Here is a 21,734-nt window from a genome sequence, read left to right on the forward strand (position 1 = left end):
AGAGGAGGAGGAGGAGGAGGAGGAGGAGGAGGAGGAGGAGGAGGAGGAGGAGGAGGAGGAGGAAGGCCAAGCCCTCCATGGAGCCTGGCTCCATCATGGAGCCCGACCCCAGCCCTCCGCATGCGCAAGGGGAGGGGGTGCAAAGGGAGGGGGAGCAGAGGGAGAGGGCAGAGGCAGCTGCGCATGCGCATAGGGCGAAGTGAGCACAGGGAGGGGAGCGAAGCGGTGGCGCATGCGCAAAGCGAAAAGCGCGCAGTCACACCCCCCCGGCACATGCGCGCAGACGCGCGGCTCGCTTGCCGCGCATGCGCACCTCCTCTCCCCGCCGTCGCGCCGCGCATGCGCAGAGCCCGCGGGGCCATGGCCGCCTCCGGCCGTTGCTGAGGCGCCGCCGCCGCCCGGCCGCCATGAGGAGGAGGCGGCGGCGGAGCGGCCATGGGCTCGCTGAGCAGCCGGGTGCTGAGGCGGCGGCGGGGCGGCGGCTCCTCCTCCTCCTCCTCGTCGCCGGGGGCCGGGGACGGCGGCGGAGGGGGCCGAGGGGGGAAGAGGAAGCGCGGCGGGGCCGAGGGGGTCGGGGACAGCGACAGCGAGGGGGAGGCCGAGCGGGAGGAGCGGCTGCTCAACGCCCCCCGCAGGTCCGGGGGGGTTTGGGGGGCTCGGGGAGGTTCTGGGGGGCCTGGGGGTTCTTTGGGGGGTCTGGGGGCTCTTTGGGGGGGATCTGGGAGGTTCTGGGGTCTTTGAGGTGTTTTTTGGGGTGTGGGGGAGGTTTGGGGAGGTTTTGAGGGTCTTTGGGGGGGTGTCCAGGGGTTCTGGGGTCTTTGAGTTGTTCTGGGAGGGTTTGGGGGGTTCTCAGGGGTTTTGGGGGGCTTTGGGGGTGTTCTGAGGTCCTTTGGAGGCATTCTGGGGGGGGTTGGGGAATTTTGGGGAGGTTTTGGGGCTTTTTTGGTGGGTTGGGGGGTGTTTGGGGGGTCAGAAATTCGGGGGTGGGTTTTGTGGGGGATTTTGAGGCTTTTTAAAGCAGCCCTCTGGGGCCTCTTTGGAGGTTTTGGGGCGTGTGAGGGTTTTGGAGGGGTTCTGGGGGTATTTGGAGGGGGGTTATGGGGCTTTTTGGTGGGTTGGTGGGCTTTTGGGGGTCCGAAGTTCGGGGGGACTTTTGGGGGGGACTCTAAGGCCTTTTAAAGGGGGTTCTGGGGCATTTGTGGGGAAGGTGGGAGGGGCTCAGGGCTTCTGGGGCCCTTGGGGGGGCTTTGGGGGTGTTTTAAAGGGGGGGCCTTCTGGGTCCTTTTAAAGGTTTCCTTCTGGGGGTTGCTGCAGGAGGGACTGGAGGTGGGGGGCGCAGGGGCTGCTGCAGGGTTTGGGGCTGAGGGGTTGTGGTTGGGGGGCGCGTGGGGACCCAGCGAGGCTGCGGGGAGGTCGTGCAAAAAGGGGGGGTAGGGAAAAGGGCTGGGGGAGGTTGTTGGGGAGCACCTGGGGGCGGGGACAAACTGGGGTAGGGTCAAGCTTTTTGGGAAGAAAAAAGCCCAAACTGTGAAGTGCTCTGCTTAGTGTTGTTGTGTAACAGGGGGTTTTCAAGGAGCGTGCCTCTGTTTGCTTTTCCGAGCAGGAAGAAGCTGAAAAGCACCTCCAAGTACATCTACCAGACGCTGTTCCTCAACGGCGAGAACAGTGACATCAAGATCTGCGCGCTGGGGGAGGAGTGGAACTTGCACAAGATCTATCTGTGCCAGGTGAGCTGCTGGCTTACAGCAAGGTGCGATAAAGGCGGCTAATGAAACAGTACCCAAATAACCCCCAAAATAACAGCAGTCCACACGGATGGAGGTTTTCCTGCTCCTGTCTGTTTTCCTGTGTTTCCCACTCCGCTCTCGTTCTGTGGTGGCCCCGAGCACTGTTTGCTGGGCTTTGGGAAGCAACCTCAGGGAGCGTGGCTGTGGCTCTGTGCCTGCAAACGGCTTCTTCAGCTCCCTTCTGCTGTTAGTTCTCGAACCTGCTTGCTTTAACCATGGCCAGGCCTTTGTGAAAACTGCTGGGAGTTCTCTCTTGATGTCCGGAGAACCTGTTCTCGTCTGTTAGACGAGCAGCTGGGGGGCTCCCGTGAGGCTGCTGTCACTGCAGAGCAAGCAAAGCGCCTCCAGGAGGGGTTTGTTCGTAGAGCCCCCGCCTCGATTCGGCTTCTCTCAGGGAGGGACCCGCAGGGGCTCTGCTGTGGCTGCGTCTCCAGAGCAGCCCTCGAGCAACCTGGGGAGGTCTGTGTGAACGCCGCACGTGCTGTGCCCTGCTCTGGGTTTTGGTATGAATCGCCCAGGTTTTCTCTGCGCAGTGCTTCCTTGGCTGCTTCTCCTGGGACAGAAGTGGGGGCAAAGCTTGGCTTTTGGCTCGGAGCCTCTCGCTCGGCTGCAGCACTACCCGTAAAGCAGGAGTCTGGCCTCGGGAGCAATTTATTTGGAGCCAGAAGAGGAAACAGCTCCAGGTGCTCTACCTGAAGATGTGTGTGCCTCTCTGCTAGCTGCAGCCAAACAGCGCAGGGCTCTGAGCTACGAGGAGGTGTCAGGGTGAGACACTCGTCGGCTGGGTGCAGTTTTCCTGGTGTCACAAATGACAGCAGGAGTGAATTCTGGCTTTTTTTTTCTTTTATTAACCAAATATGGTGCAGGTACAACAATTCCTTACGTCAGCCATGGTGGGGAAGTTCCACTGTGCTCTTCTAGGAGAAAGCCTTTAGTTTTGCACATGTTAGAGTGTTTTAAAGAGCATGAATGAGGGAGGAGAGCCCCAATCTCTGGATGGAAGAGAGGGTGTGCTTTGTCAGGGTGTACACAGCCCCGATTGCCAGCTCCCTTTTGATCTACAGCCAACAAAGGGAGGATGTGAGCGTACTGAGCAGGCAGACTCAAACAGGATAGACACACTGCTGGTTAGTCCTTTGATAGTTATGGGTGGTTTTAATTGTTGTTGTGGTTCTGTTGGTGCTATAGCACAAATCCATGAAGTTGCTCCTCAAAACCTGGTGTGAGTGGCTGCTGGTGATGTTAAACCACATCCTGGGTGCTTCTACCAGGCTTTGAAAGCAGCAGTGCTGTTCTGCAGAGGCCTCCTGCGCACGAGGCTCCTGCGAGGAGGAACTCTGCAGTTAAGTTCCCGTTCTTACAAGTTAGGTTTGTCTTGGAGTTGATGCTCTGTCACTGGGAAATAGTTTTGGAGGTCAGAAACGCCTCTGTAAATTGCTCTTAATGAAGCTGTCTCCTCGTCTGCCTGGTTGAGCAGGCTGGCTCTGAGCGTCTCCCTGGTGTCTGAAGTTCCTGACTGACAGAGCTAAGAAACGAAGGATTACCTTTTCCTTACGCTGTTCGCTAAAATAATAAACTCTTCCTCAAAGCGAGGAGCTGCTCTGCGTGGCACAGCTGAGGTAGCCTCGTGGCTGGCGAGGTGATCCTGGCTCTGAGCGTAGCGTGGTGTGTGCCGTCAGCGCTGCGGGGTGTGCTGAAGGTGTAGGAATATTTCCATCTCCAGGTAAAACCGGGTATTTGCTCCTGCCCTGAGCTGAAGCGCTGAGTTACGAGGTCAGGGAATGCGGCACGGCACAAATAGACTTTATCTTTTTGATCTCCCAGGTAAACTTCAGGGAGTGATAGAGTCTCAGGATGCGCACATCTGCCGCTGAGGACAGTCATGAGCCCTAGTAGAGCAGTGTATTTCACTTCATTTGGACGGAAACCAATCAAATTCTAGTTTTTTATGCCTTGCGCTTTATCATAAAGGTATATTTCCATAAGTGGTGTGTGTGTCTGTCCTTGGTACGAGACTACAGCCTTCTACATTAATTTGGATGTCTTGCATGCTTTTTTTTTTTTTTTTTTTCTCTTTAATACCCAAACTGGCGTTCCCTGATGCCTGCCGGCTTTGTTGCCCACCGGTAACATTAAGGACTTAGTTCTTGGACTAATTATATCCCCATCGGTGCTGTGGTTTGTAGGAGAAATGCTTATGTGGCTTTTCTGGCCCTCTAAAGCTCTTTACTTTGATTGTAGCCGTGCGGTCCAATTTTTCTGGATGCGTTTTCACTTTCAGAAATAAAGCAATTACACGTAGCCCTTTCTCGAGTGTGCCGGAATGTTTCAGCTTGTGAAATGTTCCCCTAATGCCTTTTGTTTGGCGTAGAGGGAAACGGGAACGGTTTGGGTTCTGTGCTGCTGTGGGTGTTTTAATCTGAACGGAATCTCTTAGCTGAGGTCTGTATCTCTCGTCTCCCCTCCTGTAGTCAGGCTACTTCTCCAGTATGTTCAGCGGATCATGGAGAGAATCGAGCATGAACGTCATAGAGCTGGAGATTCCTGACCATAATATTGATGTAGAAGGTAAGGGGGAGCCTTTATCTTCACCTGAAGGTAGCAGTTAGCTCGAATTTGACAAATAGAATGAAAATTAAACCCAGAAATTTAAAACTGTCAGAAACTTGAGAGAGAGAGTGCGGTGCTCGTTTGGTTTTGAGCTGAATTTGGGTCACGGGTAGGGCTGAGCTCACGTTGGTGCCTGCTGCTGAGGAGCTCGCCTTGGTGTTTGGGCAGCAGGGAGCTCTTGAGAACAAGGTACGTGACTTGTGGGAACCCCAGCGGTGGAGCACATCGCCTCCTCGTCTGCCAGCTCCTGAAAAGCTCTTGAGTGGAGTGCTGGCAGGGGACAGAGGCGAGCTGACAAAACGTTTTCCTGCGCTTCCGAGCCCTGTGGAGTGAAGCAGCAGAGTTTTTTTCAGAAGAACTGCAGAGAAATGTTTAATGTGATAGGAATATCTCTGTGTAACACTGCTGATCGATTGCACGGAGGGATCGTGAGGTGTAGGTTCTTCTTATCTGGCTTTATTGCTCTCTGCATTGCTCCGTGACGTGACGTGGCAGCTATTTTGGGATGGATATTTTGTTGAGACAGTGAAATGGGCCGTATTTCATTAGTTAATGGTGTGTTTTGTGTGTACCGTGTGTGTGTGTGCTTGGCTGGTAAATATTAGCTTTTTAGCTAAAGAGCAAATAAGTACGGTCGTAGAGAGCGTGCACTCGAGTGCCGTGGTTGTATTTCAGGCTTCTTTCAGCTCTCCAGGTTCAACGTCCTGCATTTGTCTGACAGCTGTGCTTTTTTTCAGCTCTACAGGTGGCTTTCGGCTCGCTGTACAGAGACGATGTGTTAATAAAACCCAGTCGAGTAGTTGCACTTTTAGCAGCAGCCTGCATGCTGCAGCTTGTAAGTAATAAATGCGCGGTGTTTGTGTGCTCTCCTGTCAGACAAACAGCTCGTAACACACACACACACGTTCTGTTTCAGCCAGATAAACGCATAATTCTCGTATAATAAGTGGAAAAGAAAGCCAAACACAATGCCCTGGTTTTGTTTCAAAACTCTGTGGCTGAGACTCGGTTGGAATATTAAGTGAGATTTGGAGGAATCGTATCTGGAGGTAGATTAAAGTAGGTTTTCCCAGCTCATTTGTTCTGCCCTGGAGGTATTCATCAAGCTGTTCTTCCAAGTGAGAGAGCCTCGAGAAAAACTTAAGCTGTTTTTCTGGGGAATCATCTAGATAACGCTGCACAGGTCACTGTGGGGCGTGTGATTTGGGTAAATAGCTCAGGCATGAAAACTCATATGAACTGCATAATCTCTTGCACTTCCTGTTTGGAAAATTACACCTTGAATATTTGTGGTTATTTTTTTGTCTCCACAGGATGGCTTAATCCAGCAATGTGGTGAAACGATGAAGGAAACCATTAATGCAAAAACTGTGTGTGGTTATTATAATTCAGCAGGGACATACGGGTTAGACTCTGTGAAGAAAAAGTAAGAATTTACTTTCTCCCTGCTGCTTTGTACGCTGCTAATTAGAATTGTAAAGTTACAAACAGTAAAATAATGTTAACTTCTGTTTTTTTAAAGCTGTCTGAATTGAGCTCTGCTCATCCCATTTAGTTTTCCAGTTTCTACTACAATCATCTACCTTAAAATTACTGTAGATTGTAGTAGATCGATTGCCCTGTGCTGTAAATGAGTTGATTACTGAAGCATATTAGTAAATACAATCTATTTTATCTTCAGTGTAGCAATAAAATAGTATTTGTGATCATAGACCGCTTTAGAGCGAAGCTGCTCTGATATTAAAAATGGAAGGTTAACTTTATCTTAATTGGGAGGGATAAATACGTGGTTGGGAGCAGAGTGCTGAGGTTAGAGCTAACTGCTTCCTTCTGCTGTGAATCAGGGCTTTTTGTGGTAGTTTTTGAGTTCTTAAATTTTGAGTTTAGCTTTTGCTGTACCCTGGGGAACACTGATCCAGTGGGTGGCATCCCTGCTGTGCGAAATCAGGTGTCGTGATCTAGAGGAGCCCGAGCAGCTGTTGCAGAAATGTTGGTGTGTGTAGGAAAAAACCAAAGGCACTAATTCCTTGCTTTTAATCCAGGTGCCTTGAATGGCTCTTGAATAACCTGATGACTCACCAGAGTGTTGAGCTCTTCAAAGAACTCAGGTATTCAGGCTTCAGTTAACTTTCAGTCATAAAGTACATTTTTTTTTTTCCTGAAGTATATATTACTGCACATAACTTCCTAGGCTATTGACGCTTATTACCTAACTTTTCTTGTCTTTGTGCTGTTTCACAGAACTCTTACAATGTTGTTTTTTTTTTTGTTTTTTTTTTCAGCATAAACCTCATGAAACAGCTGATCAGCTCTTCTAACCTATTTGTAATGCAAGTGGAAATGGACGTGTATACTGCCCTCAAAAAGGTACTCAGCAGGGGGTTGTGCTCCGTCAGCTTCATAAAGCAGCTGCTACAGGTTTTAGCCCTTTTGGTATTTACTGCAGGTATTTAAGGGGGCATCACAAAGTCTTGTAGGAACGACTGCATTATGAAAATGTCCCTTTGATAATGAACGTATTACTTCTTCTAAAAAATCTCCAATGGGCTTACTGAGTTTGTCTGTTTCACCTAGTGGATGTTCCTTCAGCTAGTGCCTTCTTGGAACGGGTCTCTGAAACAACTCCTGTCCGAAGCTGATGCCTGGTTTGCCAAGCGCAGGAAAGGTAGGACGGGTGGATTGCCTGTGTGGCCTTGGGCTGCTGCAGACGTGGGCTAGAAGTAAAATGTGACAGCCTGCCTCTGCCTCCAGGCTTTCCCCTGTTTGCTCTGGGAAGGCTCATCTCTGCCAGCAGCCAAAGAATCGTGGGCTGGTTTGGGTTGGAAGGGAGCTTAAAGATCATCCTGTCCAGCCCCTGCCCCCAGTCCCTGCCCCCAGCCCCATGCAGCCTGGCCTTGAGCACCTCCAGGGCACCCACAGCTCCTCTGGCAGCCTGTCCCAGTGCCTCACCTCCCTCACAGCAAAGAATTCCTTCCTAATACCTAATCTCAACCCACCCTCTTTTAGTTTAAAGCCATTCCCCCTTGTCCTGTCACCACAGTCCCTGACAAAGAACCCCTCCCCAGCTTTCCTGCAGCCCCCTTTAGGTCCTGGCAGGCTGCTCTAAGGTCTTACTGGAGCCTTCTCCTCCAGGCTGACCAACCCCAGCCATTTCAGCCTGTCTGCCAGACCAATCAATTAAAACCCAAACAGAAATAGGAGCTGGAAGATACTTAGGAAAGCAAGTTGTAATCCGGGTGTGCTGCCTTGCAGATTTTGAGGATGACATTGCGTTCCTGGAATCAGAGCAGGGGAACGCGTTCCTGTCTGTGTTCACACACCTGAGGCTGCAGTACATCATCAGTGACCTGGCATCGGCACGAATTATCGAGAGAGACTCCCTCATACCCTCAGGTGAGCGAGCACCCAGCTGGTCGAGTTCCCTGTGCTTCTCGTCTGCCTTCCCCCGGAGTAACCGGGGAGATCCGGGTGCGCTGCCTTGCCTCATCGCTTCCCGGTTGGTCTTCAAAGCCTAAATTGTGGCTGCAGACTCAGCAGAAGCTGCATATTTACATGCATAAAAGTCTTAATAGGCGCATACGTAGGTGTGTTAAGTGTTCTGTCAGTCTGTCAGGTTATCAGAATGTGCTGTAATCAATACTCAGTGCATTACCAGGGTTTAAGTGACTCCAGAGACCCAGATGTGGAAAGAAAAATCCTTTTAAGAGAGCAAAACTTGCTGTAGGTCAGTTGTTTTCTAGCCAGTGTCTTTCTAAAAAGAGTTGGGCAGTTTTTAATAGGTTTTGGAATAATTCCTGGTGATGAAAACAAAAACACAGGACACTGTAAGCTCTTCTCCCATCTCAAAAGGCAAATGGTACTTGCTAGCAGATATTCAGGATATTTTTAAAGGAGAAAGGGCAGGTAACTCCTCTGCTCTTGGTTTTTTCTTTTTGCACTTTGCCTGGTGTAAGTTATATCCCATCTCTAGACCCCAGTGCTTTTTGAAGCCTGTAGAATGGAAATCCACGTACATGTTGCTGTAGTTTCCTGCTGATAACATTATCAGTGGATACCAAGCAATCAAAAGGCCCCCTCTCGCCTTGCTGCTGAAGTCTGAGCTCACAGGCAGGCTTTGCTCTTGGAGGCTGCACAAACCTGGCTGCTGACGGACAAATAAAGCTGGAAACGAGTTGCCAGGTTGGGGTCTCGCTTGGAAATGCCCTCCCACTTTCATTCCTGTCTTTATCCTGTGAAGCAGCTGCCCCCTCCCCACGTTTTTCTTCTCGGTTTAACGTGCTCCCTGTAGCAGTGGCCTTCTGATGCTCTGCCTTGGAATTTGCCTCCTTGTATCTTTGTTCCATATTTCATTCTATTTTCTTATCATAGTTGATTTCTAGCATTAAATTTTGCTTCTTAACTCCAGGACAGGTTTATTTTCCCTCTGTGTCTTTTACACAACTTTGATTTTTTGTGTCTGCCCCTGTTCTACCTGTCCATTCACCTGCACCTCAGTGTGTCTGGAGGTGCAGGTGCCAGACATCAATTAAGGCCGCTTTATTGAGCTGTTTATCACTCTTCATTATTTGCACCCCCTTGACATCCGCGTTCTTTCTGTCCGTGCTTGTAGCCCTGGGCTTGCTCTGGGCTTTTGCCACCCGTAAATATTTAACCCGTCTTTCAGTTCCACTGCTCCTTTCCTGTAGAATTAGAAGGATTTCTTGATCTCAGTCTGGCTCCTTCCTTCATGCCTCCACGGATGGCAGCACCGTGATACCTCGGTGCCAAAACGGGCTCAGTGGGGTGTTTGTTGTGAAGCCTGCTGGCCTGATCAAATTCTTTGACCCTTCTTAAATGATTTGACCCTTTCCTTGTCACTGAGATGACGCAGCGAGCGTCCCTTTACTTGCTCTGCCTCCCTTGTGCTGCTGCATCCTGTCTTCTGCCAGAAATAATGGTTTAGTTGCTCTTCTAGCTGGCAGTCTTCCCTCACCAGGCAGCTTTCGATGGAGTGGATGTGGACATTTGCTGCTGCCTGAAGGCTCTGGCTTTCCCTGCCCCAGTTCTGGCTCGGGTTAATACCTTAAGAGATGGAGAAGAGACTTGTCTTCTACCTGAAACATGACAAAGTAAAACTGAGCAACACGACTCGTGTGCTCCAAATGTCTCTTAAAAAGTGTTCTGGGACCAGCAGGGGGAGGCAGCGCACTTCAGAGGGCTGTGGAGAGCTGAGGGCCGGCCTGGGGACGGTTTGGTCGGTTCTGCCCAGCAGGTGGGGCAGTTTTGGGGCAGCAAGTGATGAAATTTTACATTATACATAAAAAAAAATATCCGAAGAACAGATCTGTTCTTTCGTTGCGGGATACTCGATATGCCTAAGTGATTTAGGAAGCAAATACGATCCACCCTGCTAAGTGCTTTTAAGATTGATGTTGGCAGAGGTTATAATGCAGCTGCAAAACATCTTCGTTCTGTAACAAAAAATAAAACGGTGTTGGGCGGTGACCCCGTAAGCCCTCACCTGCTTTACTGATGACACGGCAGAATTGCAGACCACTTGTGTGTGAAGTGGCTCTGTCGGCTTGTGAGTAAGAAAGAAAACCAGAAAAACAATAAAACAGAACCAGAAATCTGCCAGCGTCAGGCTGGAATTCCTTCTCTTCGTGTTGCTGTTACCATTTCCCAGAAGGGCAGTGCTCAGCCTTTCCTTAATGTTCTTCTGGGGATAAGTAATCGTCTCCACACAGAACCAGCAGCCAGCTTTCTGTGCATGTCAAAGCAAGAGCAATCCCTAAATCATTACAGTTTTAATTGCAATTGTGAAGCCGATTGCTTGTGCCTAATGAAAAGCAGAAAGCAATTTTCGTGTAGTCACAGGGAAGGAGAGAACAAAATGTTTACATTTTCAGGGCTATGATAAATGCTGCAGCAGGGGCTTGGACGCTTGGCAGTCGCACAGAGGGAAAGGCAGCTGATAGGTTTTGAGTGTGTGGTTAGTGCAGGCAGCGTTTCTGGTGTTTGCTCTACCTCTGATTATTAATTTAAGAACAAAAAGCCTGAATTCCAAGGGAGCTGGGAGCACGGGAGGGAAGAACAACAAACCCTGCAGCTCTCTGCGTGCACGATGAAGTCATGCTGCTGGGCTCGGTGCTTGAGAGCCCTTGTGATCCGTTGATCTCCCTCCTTGCAGCCAAAACCTGTAGTAAGACGAGGAACTTTTGCTCATCAATTAAAAGAGGCTCAGATAAGTCTTGGTGGTGCCCTCTTGAGCAGAGAACTAGCGGGCAGCGCGGGGGTGGTTGTGTTGTACCTGGGTCAGCTGCTGGCTGCTCCGTGTTGTGACGTGTGGGCCTTCTAGATTATTCCAGGCTGTTGTTCTCGGGGAGGGAAAGAAAGAAACGGCGTGGGGAGTAGTGGAAAGAAATGGTGCAGTTCCTTCTTTTTGCTCTGTACGTGCATGGAAGCTGCAGGAGGGACTGCAACACCATACCAAGGGCTCCCAGCAGGGTCTGTTCTTGTTTGTGCGGAGGGGAAGTAAGAGACAAGTCCATCGTGGGTCTGCTGGGCGAAACGTTCCTCCTTCTGTTCCACCTGGTCACATCTGAGCATTTCCTGAGTGCTGTTTTCCCTCGTAATGTTTATGAGCTGAGAGATGAGCTGCAGCTGAAACAGGTGGGAAAAAGAGGGCTGTATGTGTATATATTAAAGAACAGAGAGAAAATGCCCTGCCTCCTGATTTTTTTCTCCCTTTTAGATCACTCATTCTGTTCCTTAACTGTGTAGTTCTCCTTAAGCCATTTTTACACCTTCTGTTGTACTTTTTGATCCTGTGGAGTCCAAGTCTTGGCTTTCTAAGCTAGCGGGGCGAGGGCTGGCTTAAAACTTTGTTGGGAACATCTAAGGAGAGCTCAGCAGCGATCTCACTTCTTCCCCCTTTTATCATCTTCATCAGCTACGTGCTTCGTTCCAAGCTTCTGGTGGCTCTCGCTGTTCCTTTCATTGCAGCCCTTCCTCTGCAACTTGTTCTTGGACGTGACCTTGCATACTTGCCCCTTTTGTTATCTCGCCTGAGGACTCACACACTGTGCTTTTGGGTGCCTGTGATTCCTTGTGTGTAACTGACTCACAGACTATTCATTTGTGTTTTGCTTTATCTTGTGGTTGTAATTGCTAAGTTACCAGAGCCGATAAAACCTTCCCAGTGCGCTCAAAGCCCTGATTCAGGTTTATTCCTAGCAGAGGGCAACTTTTTCACACTATCTGGGAAGAGTCACTGCTTCCTTTCCCTTTCATTTGTTTTTCCTCTTGCTCAACTGCTGCAGAGCTGTGGCGGCAGCTCAGGAAGCCGCACTGCACCTGATAACCTCTCGAGGTCCCTTCAAGTCTGTGGTTCTCCTTGGGGCTTGTCAGCGAGCTCCTCCGCTTGACAGGACCTCGTGTCAAGCAAAATCTACTTGCTTGCCTAATTCCTGGCAGTCACGAGTGCTCGATAAGACAAACGCTGTGCTGAGCTACTCGGTGGTAGGTGCTGGATTGGACCTGTGCTGCTGCTGCTGCTGTGGCCGGGGCCTGGAGGCAAACACCACGAGTCCCTTACTGCTGGTGGGTGAGCTCAGGCCGCTCCGTTAGCAGGCGTAAGCTTATTATTTCACTGTAACCTCATTTCTCTATTTGAAATGTTTGTGAACATCCCCCTTCCCGGCTCCGAAGACAACACCAAGCTCATTTATGTTTTTTTAATTTTAGAATGGCTGTCCTCTGTTTACAAACAGCAGTGGTTTGCCATGCTCAGAGCAGAACAAGACAATGATATTGGGTAGGTATATTACAGGATTTCCTTTATTTATTTCTTAAATTGGAAACCTTCCTCTTGTATAAACTCTGCCATGTTCAGTGTGTGGAGTTGACATTACCGAGGGGTGGTGGGAAGGATGTTTTGGTTTTAAACTGTTCTCCGTGGAGCCATTTGTTCCTCAGGCTGGCTGACCTCCTGGCCTTTACGCAGTAAATTAAAATATCTCTAGAGGTAAATGTTTGTGTTTTTTTTTTTTTCTCCTGTATTTTTTCTTTTGTTGGTTTACGCTTATCTAGTTTACATTTTAAGGATGATTTTAGGAGAAGTCCTGTGGATGCAGAAGCTGCCTTTCCTCTTCTGCTTCCTGGCTCCCTGGGCGAGGTGCACCAGCGGCTGTGGCGCGGGGCGAGCGGCCGTGCCAGCACAGAAGGCCATTTGTCCCGTCGTGCTTGTGCAGGGGTGGCTGCGTGCCCACCTCTGCTCCTGCCTCTGCTGTGCAGCGAGTGTGGGCTCGGCACCAGCAGGGCTCAGCACCCTGCTCACCTCGTTCCCGTCTCATTTCATAGCCTTCCCCCTCTGGCATCTGGCTGACCGCTCTCCCTGCTGCGAGCACCTCCAGCTTTTTCCCTCGTAGCCATCGAGGAAGCTCCACAGCGTGCCACCAGCGAGCACGTGGTGCTTCTGTGCCCTTCGGAGGTCTGCACGTGGCTGTATTCCATTCTAACTCCCTGACCCCTTGGGGTTTCTGCAGCCCCCGGTGACTTGGGCAGCGAGGCATGCTGACTTGGCGTGTATTGCACCCGTGTGGGGGATCACGAGCTGTTTCTTCTCCTTCTGCTTGCTTTTTGCTGCATGGAGCAGGTTCCTAGGTCTCTTCTAAATAGCAAAACGGTGGCGAAATGCAGCGGGGCAACTTGTTCCTGCCTTTGTCTTCTGACCTTGGTTTCAGTGTGCTTTGTGGAGGACAAATGTCAGGTCAGGAGGCTGCGATGTGTGTGTTATTGCCTCTCAAACACCCACAAACAGCCTCTTCCACCCGTTCTCTTAGCCCAGCGTTTGCCGTTCAGATGAGCACGCCTGATTGCAGAGCGGGGCTTAATTTATGAATCGCAATCTGAAGAGCCTACGAGCCGGTGTCCTGACGCGAACCCAAAGGCTGTGCAGTCTGTGGCAGTGCTGCGTGGCAGAGTTACGTGCAGGAGGATGGGAGAGTGGTAGAAGTGAAGAGCAGGCGCTACCTGGATGCGTTTGGCAGTGAGCTATGAAGAGTTTTCCAGCTGGAGGTCAGGCCTGGGTGCCTACAGAGCGACCAGCCCCCAACAGCCCTGTTCTTAAATACCTTTAGGCTGAGGCACTTCACCCTTTAGCCCCGTGGCAGTGTCTTCCATGGCTTAATTGTGTATTGTACAGGAGGTATTTCCGTAAATTATTCTGTTCAATGTAATCATGTAGCAGGATAACGACTCCCCAGAGCTCTGGCTGGGGTCTTTTGATCGAGATCTTTAAGCAGCGGTTCTTTGGCAGCAGCAGCACTTCAGGAAGTGGTGAAGGCCGGAGCTCTGAGCCTCTGCAGCTCCTGCAGTTTCAGATAGGGGGGTCGTAGCTGACTTCTGGTACGCCGGTTGTCTTGGGAAGCCTTTTGCTGTTAGATCCATCAACGACTTTACGAGAAATGGGCGCCCATCAGGAAATCTGGCCTGCAGGTTGCTGACGTGCAATAAGAAACCGCAGGTGACGAGAGAGTGAGCACCGACAGTTGTCAAAACTCAGTCACAAGATAAGCTTTTTTGTGTTTGCTGCTTTTTGCTGTTAGCAGTGTGACCGTGTGGGTTGCCAGCCATCGATACGTGCTGCTGAAAAGGCAGCTCTTGCACGAGCTGAAGTGCAGCTGCCGGGGGTCACGGCGGCTCAAAACGAGAAGCGCCCGCGCTCGGCCGCGGTGCTGGCGATCTCGGTGACTCTTGGAATGCGCAGGGTGTTTTGCCAGGTCTGTCTGGTTTGTCTGGTTTTCTCTTTTGCAGCTTTTTTAAAGGCTACAACTGCAAATCTCAGGGGGAGAAAGCTGCGCTCACGGAGCAGGTACCTTCCCGCCCGAGCCTTTCATTCTGGCCTTCATCGCCGAGGTCTCTGTTGGCGGCAGCGGCGAGCGGTGGGTGAGACGCAGCGTTTCATCTCGCTGCACCTCAGCTTCTGGTGGACTCGCTGGTTTGAGGTGGCGTCCAGGTTACTGTTTGTTTAGTAGCCAGTAATGGCTCACGGTCTTTGAACATGCTGCCCTCCGGAGCCGCGTGGGAGGGAGATGTGTGCGTGCAGAGCGCTCCCCGGGACTGTGCAGTGTCTGACAAGGCCGAGTCTCGCCCGAGCTCCTGTGACTGCTTCTCTCTGCTGCTGGCAAGCTGTGCTGACACCTCTGCTGAGGTGCCTGTGGTTAAAACTCATCTCAGAGGGCAAGACATGTGGCTGTTCCTTGTGTTAAAGTAAATAGTTTGGGTGTTTATCCCACCTGTAGCTAGAGGAGGATGAAGGTTCTGGAAGGCCCTGCTTTTACCCAGCTCTGCTCCCCTTCCTCCCACAGCTCCTGCCTGTCTCAAGTGTGTTTTTTCCCACTGAGGTGAGGATGAAAACTTGGTAAATGGGACAAAATGCGAGGTCTGACTCCTGCTGAGTTGGAGTGAGGCCCCATTTTGGTACCTCACCCCGTAATTCCACCTGCTGCTTCGGAGACTGCCACTACAGGGAGGTTAGGGTGCTTTGAAATACGGGCTGTGGCTTGCTCTTCTGATAACAGAGAGGAAAAGAAGATGTTCCTCTTCTGCTTTGGTAGGTTGCATTTTGAAGGACTAAACGTTTTATTCACTCTTTCAGAATTTGAGAATTTTATAGGATAATACTGGACTTTGTGCCTTTGAAATGTGGCTGCCCGAGGTTTCTTCCTTGTGCTCAAGTAGATCACTTATTTTGACTTAGCCTTTGTTCTGGGACAGCTGTGAGAGACATCTCTGAGGTCTGCGACAGGGATTGTTTCTACTCCCCTGGTCTTTTGGCAGTGTTTAAGAGGGAAATAGGATAACTTGGCTGCTCGCTAAGCGTGCAGTAGGCCAGGGGAAGTGGTTAAAGCTGGAAGTTTTGCATCTTTTGAGGCTGCTTGAGGAATTGAGGAGGGAATACTAATGTCTGTCTGAGCATTATGTACGAATGTTTTTGAAATCTGTCAGTAATTAAACAGAAATAAATCTTTTATCATCGTTACTGGATTTAGGTCAGCTACATAACCAGTTCAGCCAGACAATGTGGAAAAAGCACGCAGGAGGCTCTCGGGTGAATTTGGTTAACATGACTGGCTTATTTGCTTAACCTGTTCATAAAATACTTAATCTTCCCGGATTAGATTTTACAGAAACAGGTAAAGTTTGTTCAGAAAAGCTTGTCTGTAAAAGCTACAGCCACATTCTTGTGGTGTACACACAGTAGGAAGAAAAATGCAGCTCTTCTTCTTGCTTCTCTGGCTGACAGCATGTTGTGTGACACCGGGGGGTTACAGGCACGTGGGGGGTTGCCTTTCGTTGTGATTTATATCCTCACTTTGGGCGTGTTTCATCAGCCTGACTGCAGGCCTTTCTGGCAGCGGCTGTTTATTTGGTTAGTGATGTAACCATGTTTCACGTTCCCTGAGTACCGTGCCCCTGGAAAACTGCGACTGACTTTCCTTGGGCTGGATCTGTGAGGCTAGGAAGTGTGTTTGAGCACCAGTGGAAGCTGCTGGGTGAAAAAAGTCCACGTTTGTACGGGAGGGCAGAATCGAGAGGCTTGCAGTGCGCTGCGAACGCCGAGGGTAAACTTTTTTTAGACGAGTTGCATAACCAGCCAACTTGAGAAATCTTTCAGGGTGTCTCTTTGGGCACTTCTGCATCGTGCTGCTGCTGAGCTGAGCTTGTAGCTGTTGCCCAACAGCAGCACTCGGGTTGTGCGTGCGCCCAGCAAGCCAGACTGCTGCCTTCGGAAAGGGCACGTTAGGGGGGAGTGGAGAGCGTAATTCATTACAAGAGCTAGACACAAAATGTCCTTATCTGGAGTGGTTCTTTTGTAAAGTCCTGCCTAACCGAGGCGTAACAACCCCGTCTCTGTTGCAGGTTTGAAGTAGTTTGATGTTTGTGGGGTAACTTGGGTAGGAAAGGACCCTGAGAAGTCACCCGCACAAAGCCTCTGCTCAAACCAGGGGCGGTTGTGTGGGGTCAGCCCAGGTCACTCAGGCCTCTTCAGCTTTCCCATGCTGAAGTTACAAACAAAGCTGTTCGAATCGCCTTAAAGATGAACTGTTTTTTTTTGTTTTTTGCAGGCCTCAAGAAATAAATAAAGAGGAACTGGAAGGAAACAGCATGAGGTGTGGTAGAAAGCTTGCAAAGGACGGTGATGTAAGTACGGCGTGCGGCTTAGTTAGTGCATAGCTGACATGTCTCAGACATGTTAGGTATTTTCAAAACACGTAGGTCTTAATTGTCAACCTGCATCAAGAAGGTGGAATGGAGGTGAAAGAAATTCCTTTGTTCTTCCTAGAAGGCCGAAAATGCTTGTTGTGTGTGAGATGAGTAAGGAGTTAGTGTCTTAATTGTGCTGGTGCGCTGCAAGCAGGCCCATGTTTGGAGAAACTTGCAGTGTGTGAGGAGAGGGAATGTTGCCGTGACTTGTCATCTGGGACTCGTAAAATGCACGTGGCTAAAATAGAGCCCTGTTCGCTAATGCCTTTTCTTTGGAGTGGGAAAGGAAGCTTTCTAGATCTGACGTGTAAAAGCCCGAGTCAGAACCCCTGTGCATTCCTTCTGTGTGTGTGTCTTTAGGTAAAAGGTCTTGAGGAAAAGTCTGAAGGCACTGAACTTGAGGGTGTCACGCTCAAAGGAGCGCTTTGGGTGTGAACGGGACCTGCAGCTAAGTGCTGTGCAGAGCTGTGGCGCTGGTTTTGAGGACATAGAAGCATTTTGTGTGTGTTTGTGCAGCATGCTTTGTGTGTCTGGAAGGCAGCTGCTGCTGAGCTCATCTCCCAAGTCATCAGTCTGCCCAGGCTGCCCGCTGACACCTGATGTTTCGGGTGGCTGTTCACAAGGCTCCTCTCAGTTTGAGAACCCCGTTCCCACCTCTGACCTGATGGCAAGCAGCTCGTCCTCTGCCTGTCGCAGCAAACGCTCAGCCTGCTTTGTTCTCTGCTTCTGTCCTTCAGTACTGCTGGCGATGGACTGGCTTCAACTTCGGCTTCGACCTCCTGGTTACGTACACCAACCGGTACATCATTTTCAAGAGGAATACACTCAATCAGCCATGCAGCGGGTCAGTCAGCCTGCAGCCTCGGAGAAACATAGCCTTCAGGTAACAAAGAGCCAACAATTCAGACCCTGTGGTGTGTGCTAAAACCTGTTGCCTCAACCAAGTTTTTCCATCTGTGCTTGCGTTTAATTTTGCTGCCATGAAGTTGGTTGTGTTTGAAAATGGTATTGTCTCCTTGGGAGAAACTTTGTGCTGGAAAAACAGAATTCTGGAAAACTAAGTAACGTAACTGTTGTTATATCCTTAGGTTACGGCTAGCCTCTTTTGATAGCAGTGGGAAAATTATTTGCAGTAGAACAACGGGGTATCAGATCCTAACCCTAGAGAAAGACCAGGTATGTTTGTCGATTTTTGAGCTGTTGAACTTGAATTGCAGAGTCCAAGGCATTTAAAAAAAAAAAAAAGCTGAGAATTTGAGAATTCAAGAGTGCTTTTGAAGAGCTGCTGTTCTTTTTGTTGCTGATGTGGAATGTAAAGTACTGCTTTTATAGGAGTGGAAGATCAAGCTAATGCAGGAAGTGTAAGTAGAGTAGGATATTGTGGATTTCATTAGTGCTGATATAATGAAATTAGTTCCCATGGTGCTGCCGAAACTACCTGCTGCTGGTGTCGTGCTCAGATGGCAGCTCGCTTTCCCAGACTTCCAGCACTGGTGCGATTACCCTTCTGAATAATAGGTCCATCAGACTGCTGCTTATTTAGAGGCAAATCTGGAGTTTATTTAAGGAGACTTGTATTGTAAACTGAAGACTGTTAAAAGAATGTCTGTATGTTGTTCAAGGGTGGTATTTATTATTCTATGCAAGAAAAAAATAAACAGAAACCTCAGAGAGGACTTTTCTTAAGAAAATATACCCGTTTTGCTACCGCTGAGCCAATTCTTAGAGTAAAACAAAAAGAATTCAAACATCAAACTAGTTTGCTTTACAGAACGGGCTGTTAAGGATTGCCTGGTTTGTTAAATTGCCTGAAACCGAGAGTGGTAGAAGTGTCTCCAGCTTACTGGAAGTCTTCTCAGCCACTTGCAGTTTCGTTATGCCTGATGCGGAAGGATGGCAGCACTGGGACAAAGGACAAAGGCTTACAACCATTTTGAGAACATCTTATCAGTGTTACTGTTATAAAATATCTGCTGAAAGGGGTGATTATCTTGATTATTTTTTTTAATATTTTGATCTTTTTATACACAGTCATTAAAATTTATAGAATGATTGTTAGCATCCATCTTGTGTGCTCTTTGTACTTCCTTCTAAGGGAAGTTTTTGCTCGCTGTACAAACACCCTTTGTGTTTGCTTTACAGGAGCAGGTGGTAATGAACCTGGACAGCAGGCTGCTGATCTTCCCACTCTACATCTGCTGTAACTTCTTGTACACGTCGCCGGAGAAGAAGACTGACAGTGAGGCACTGCTGGAAAATTTGGAAAGCTGAGACCTCTTCAGTGGAACATAGTAGCACTCGTAGGACTCCGTATGCCTGCTTTAAGTTAATGCCCTGCTGACGCACAGAGCTTTGACAACAAAAAGGCCTTACACTGTAGCAAATGATACATGGCCTTAGTATACTCCTATGCATATCTGAAGATAAGACCAGAAGTGATATAGGCCAAAACTAGTTACCCTGTATTCATTTTTGTTTCTGTTCTGCATTTTCAGACAACAGCCATTCCATGTTTGAGAGGTGTTCCACTCTTATTTTTTTTCTGGGTAAAAACTGAGCCAAATTGGAAATAGGGAATTTGTGTGAATGACGTCGCTAACTTACCTGTCAAATTCTAAGCACACGCTGTAGGATGTATGGTTAGTTAGTGTGATGGGTTTATTCTTTTTTTTTTCTTTTTTTTTTTTTTTGTTTGTTTGTTTGTAAGTAACTGGTTTGTAAATACCAGGTCCATATTCAGCTTGCTTTTCTGGTCCTTTCCTTTTCCATGAGGGCCAAATACATCTGTGTAGTGGATGCCTGTCAACTTCTGTTAGTTATTTAACTGGACAGACTTTCAAACCTGCTTGTTTTTTAAGCCATTACTGCATCTCGTATAGATACTTCTCTTTCTTGTTTATCTGCCTTTTTTAATATTTCAGCAAAACTTTCTCTTCCTGTTTTTAGCATGTGAATTTGCAAATTTGCTCATAAAGGAATTTTTTTCCACCTACTGAACGTAATCTAATGTACTAAGCATCATTTGAGTCTGTTACACAGCAGCAGCTTTCAGCTAGGGTTCTGCTGAATCCTTCCTGTACTCACATAAACCAAATACCAATTTTTAAACGTGTTTTTTTTTTTTTTTTTTTTTTTTGTGACTTGTTTTAACTGTTACATTGGGAATATATCCCATTTTAGCTCAGGAACTTGTGACCTTTGAGTGCCTTTTGAGTAGTATGTGTTCACACAAACTTCACATCAGTTAAGCAAGGTCACAGGATCCGAAGTAAGAGCTGGGAACAAGGGATTCACTTTGAGTTGGTTTCATGAGCGAGTCAAGTATAAGAGGTACACTGTGTTTGTTTCTCGTGTGTGTTGGGTTTTGTTTGACTATTACAGTTTTGAATTCTTACATCAGGATTTTTGGACTCAAGGTGGGAATTTTGCCTCTTTAGTAGCCTATTTTTTTAATGTCAGAAAAGTATAAAACCATTTGTACTTTATAACAAGGATGAAATTATTAGGCACAATGGAGAAACGTGGCAACTTGTCAATAAATGACTTGAAGTGGAAGACTCACTGGTGTCTGTCCTTTTGTGCCAGGAATTGTATTTTTCTATTAGACTCTTCCTGTGGAAGCGGCTCTCCATCTAATCTTGCGTTCTCTCTCTTATTTCTTTGGACAAGGAGCAGAATTTTAAGGCTTTCATCTGCTAGAGCATCAGACTTTGGTTTTAGATGCTTGAGCACTTTAGTAAAAAGCTTTTAAAACCGTCACTGATTCAGCAGAAGGAAATCTGGGCTGCTCGTTACTGCCGGAAGAGAACAGGTTCGTTAAAATACCTGCTTTTCCAGGCCTGGCTGGTGGGTTGAGCTGCCCGAGGGCTCCTGCTCTGTGCTGAGGGCTTGCCCCGTTGCAAGGTGCAGGACCGGATCCTGCTCTGCCCGTACGCCTGCTGGCTCCTGGGGCTGGTTGCACCCGCTGCCCTGCCTGCCTGGCAGGCGGCGAGATGGGGCAAGAGCTCGCCTGAGATGCACGTTGATTTCTTTTTCCAGACATTGATGACTCCATCCCTTGATCTACAGGTCTCCGGGTCCCACCTCCACCCTCCTGGCTGTGTTGGGACTGTCAGGGTGAAGAAATCCCTGCCCAGTGCTGTCCTTTGTCCCAGGGGATAGGGTCAGGGCTTGGGGATGGGGCTGGTGGTGCAGGTGCCCTTCCCAAGGGGTTGCTATGGAGTGGCAGGAGCACAGAAATCCAAACACAGCACAACTTAGCCCAGAAAATGGGTGTGTTTTTTTTCCTCTCTTTTTTTTTTATTTGTCACTGACTAGGAGCAGCAATCGTGGCAAAGGGGAGCTGAGAAGTACAACACCACACTCAGGAAAACGGTATGAAAAGTACAAAAATAAGGAAGCCTATATATAATATCATTGCAGTCAATTACTAAAAATAAATATTGTAAACACGAAATAACAACATCAGGTGAATCTACAGTCACTCATTTCTGCTAGCAGCCGGACAGTCTTTGGCTTTATTTAACTCCCCCTGCCCCGCACGGAGCCAAGGTCCTCATTAAGATGCATTTTCTTTGTTTCAGGTTTGAAAGACAACAGCCTGAGAGGGATGTCACCGGGTGATTAATTTGATTCTCTCCTGTTCCAAGCTCCCTTGTGACCAGGAGTCACCCCATCACTGCCCACTCCTCTGCCAGAGCCAGAGAAGCGATGTGCCAAGAGATGATTCCTCCTCTTTAGCTGGGGAGGAGGAGAGCGTGGTGAGGTGGGGCACCGAGGTTCCCCATTCCAGTGTATTTGGTCGCTGTTTTACCACAGCACCTGTTGCACGGGGATGTGTGGATTTGGGGTATTTTGCACCCAGACGTTGTCACCTTCCTTTCTCTGGCCAACAGCCTGGGCACATCCTGATTGCTTGGGGAGGGGCAACGTGGCCCCGAGCCACCCCAGGACAACCCCCTCTGCTTTGCCCCCTGCCAGCTGCTTCTGGGCCAGAGCTCTGTACCTTGTGAACTCTCAGGTCCTCCTTACATCTCAGCTGACAGGAGATGATACGCGGCCTTTGGCCCCGAGAGAGGAAGAGACAAA

General features: G+C 49.0%; 1 protein-coding gene across 1 annotated transcript; it reads left to right on the top strand.

Annotated features, from left to right (window-relative positions):
• The first annotated feature begins 420 nt into the window (after nt 1–420).
• Nucleotides 421–20,201, top strand: GMCL1 (germ cell-less 1, spermatogenesis associated). Its single transcript, XM_084499274.1, has 14 exons — nt 421–635; nt 1,604–1,727; nt 4,259–4,355; nt 5,135–5,232; nt 5,711–5,823; nt 6,440–6,505; nt 6,680–6,764; nt 6,972–7,062; nt 7,650–7,790; nt 12,123–12,192; nt 16,508–16,583; nt 17,384–17,529; nt 17,735–17,822; nt 18,789–20,201. The coding sequence occupies exons 1-14, from the start codon at nt 436–438 to the stop codon at nt 18,915–18,917; spliced, it is 1,524 nt and encodes a 507-aa protein (XP_084355400.1). The 5' UTR covers nt 421–435; the 3' UTR covers nt 18,918–20,201.
• The last annotated feature ends 1,533 nt before the right edge of the window (nt 20,202–21,734 follow it).

Source organism: Aythya ferina, assembly GCF_964211825.1.
Source record: "Aythya ferina genome assembly, chromosome: 27".
NCBI lineage: Eukaryota > Metazoa > Chordata > Aves > Anseriformes > Anatidae > Aythya > Aythya ferina.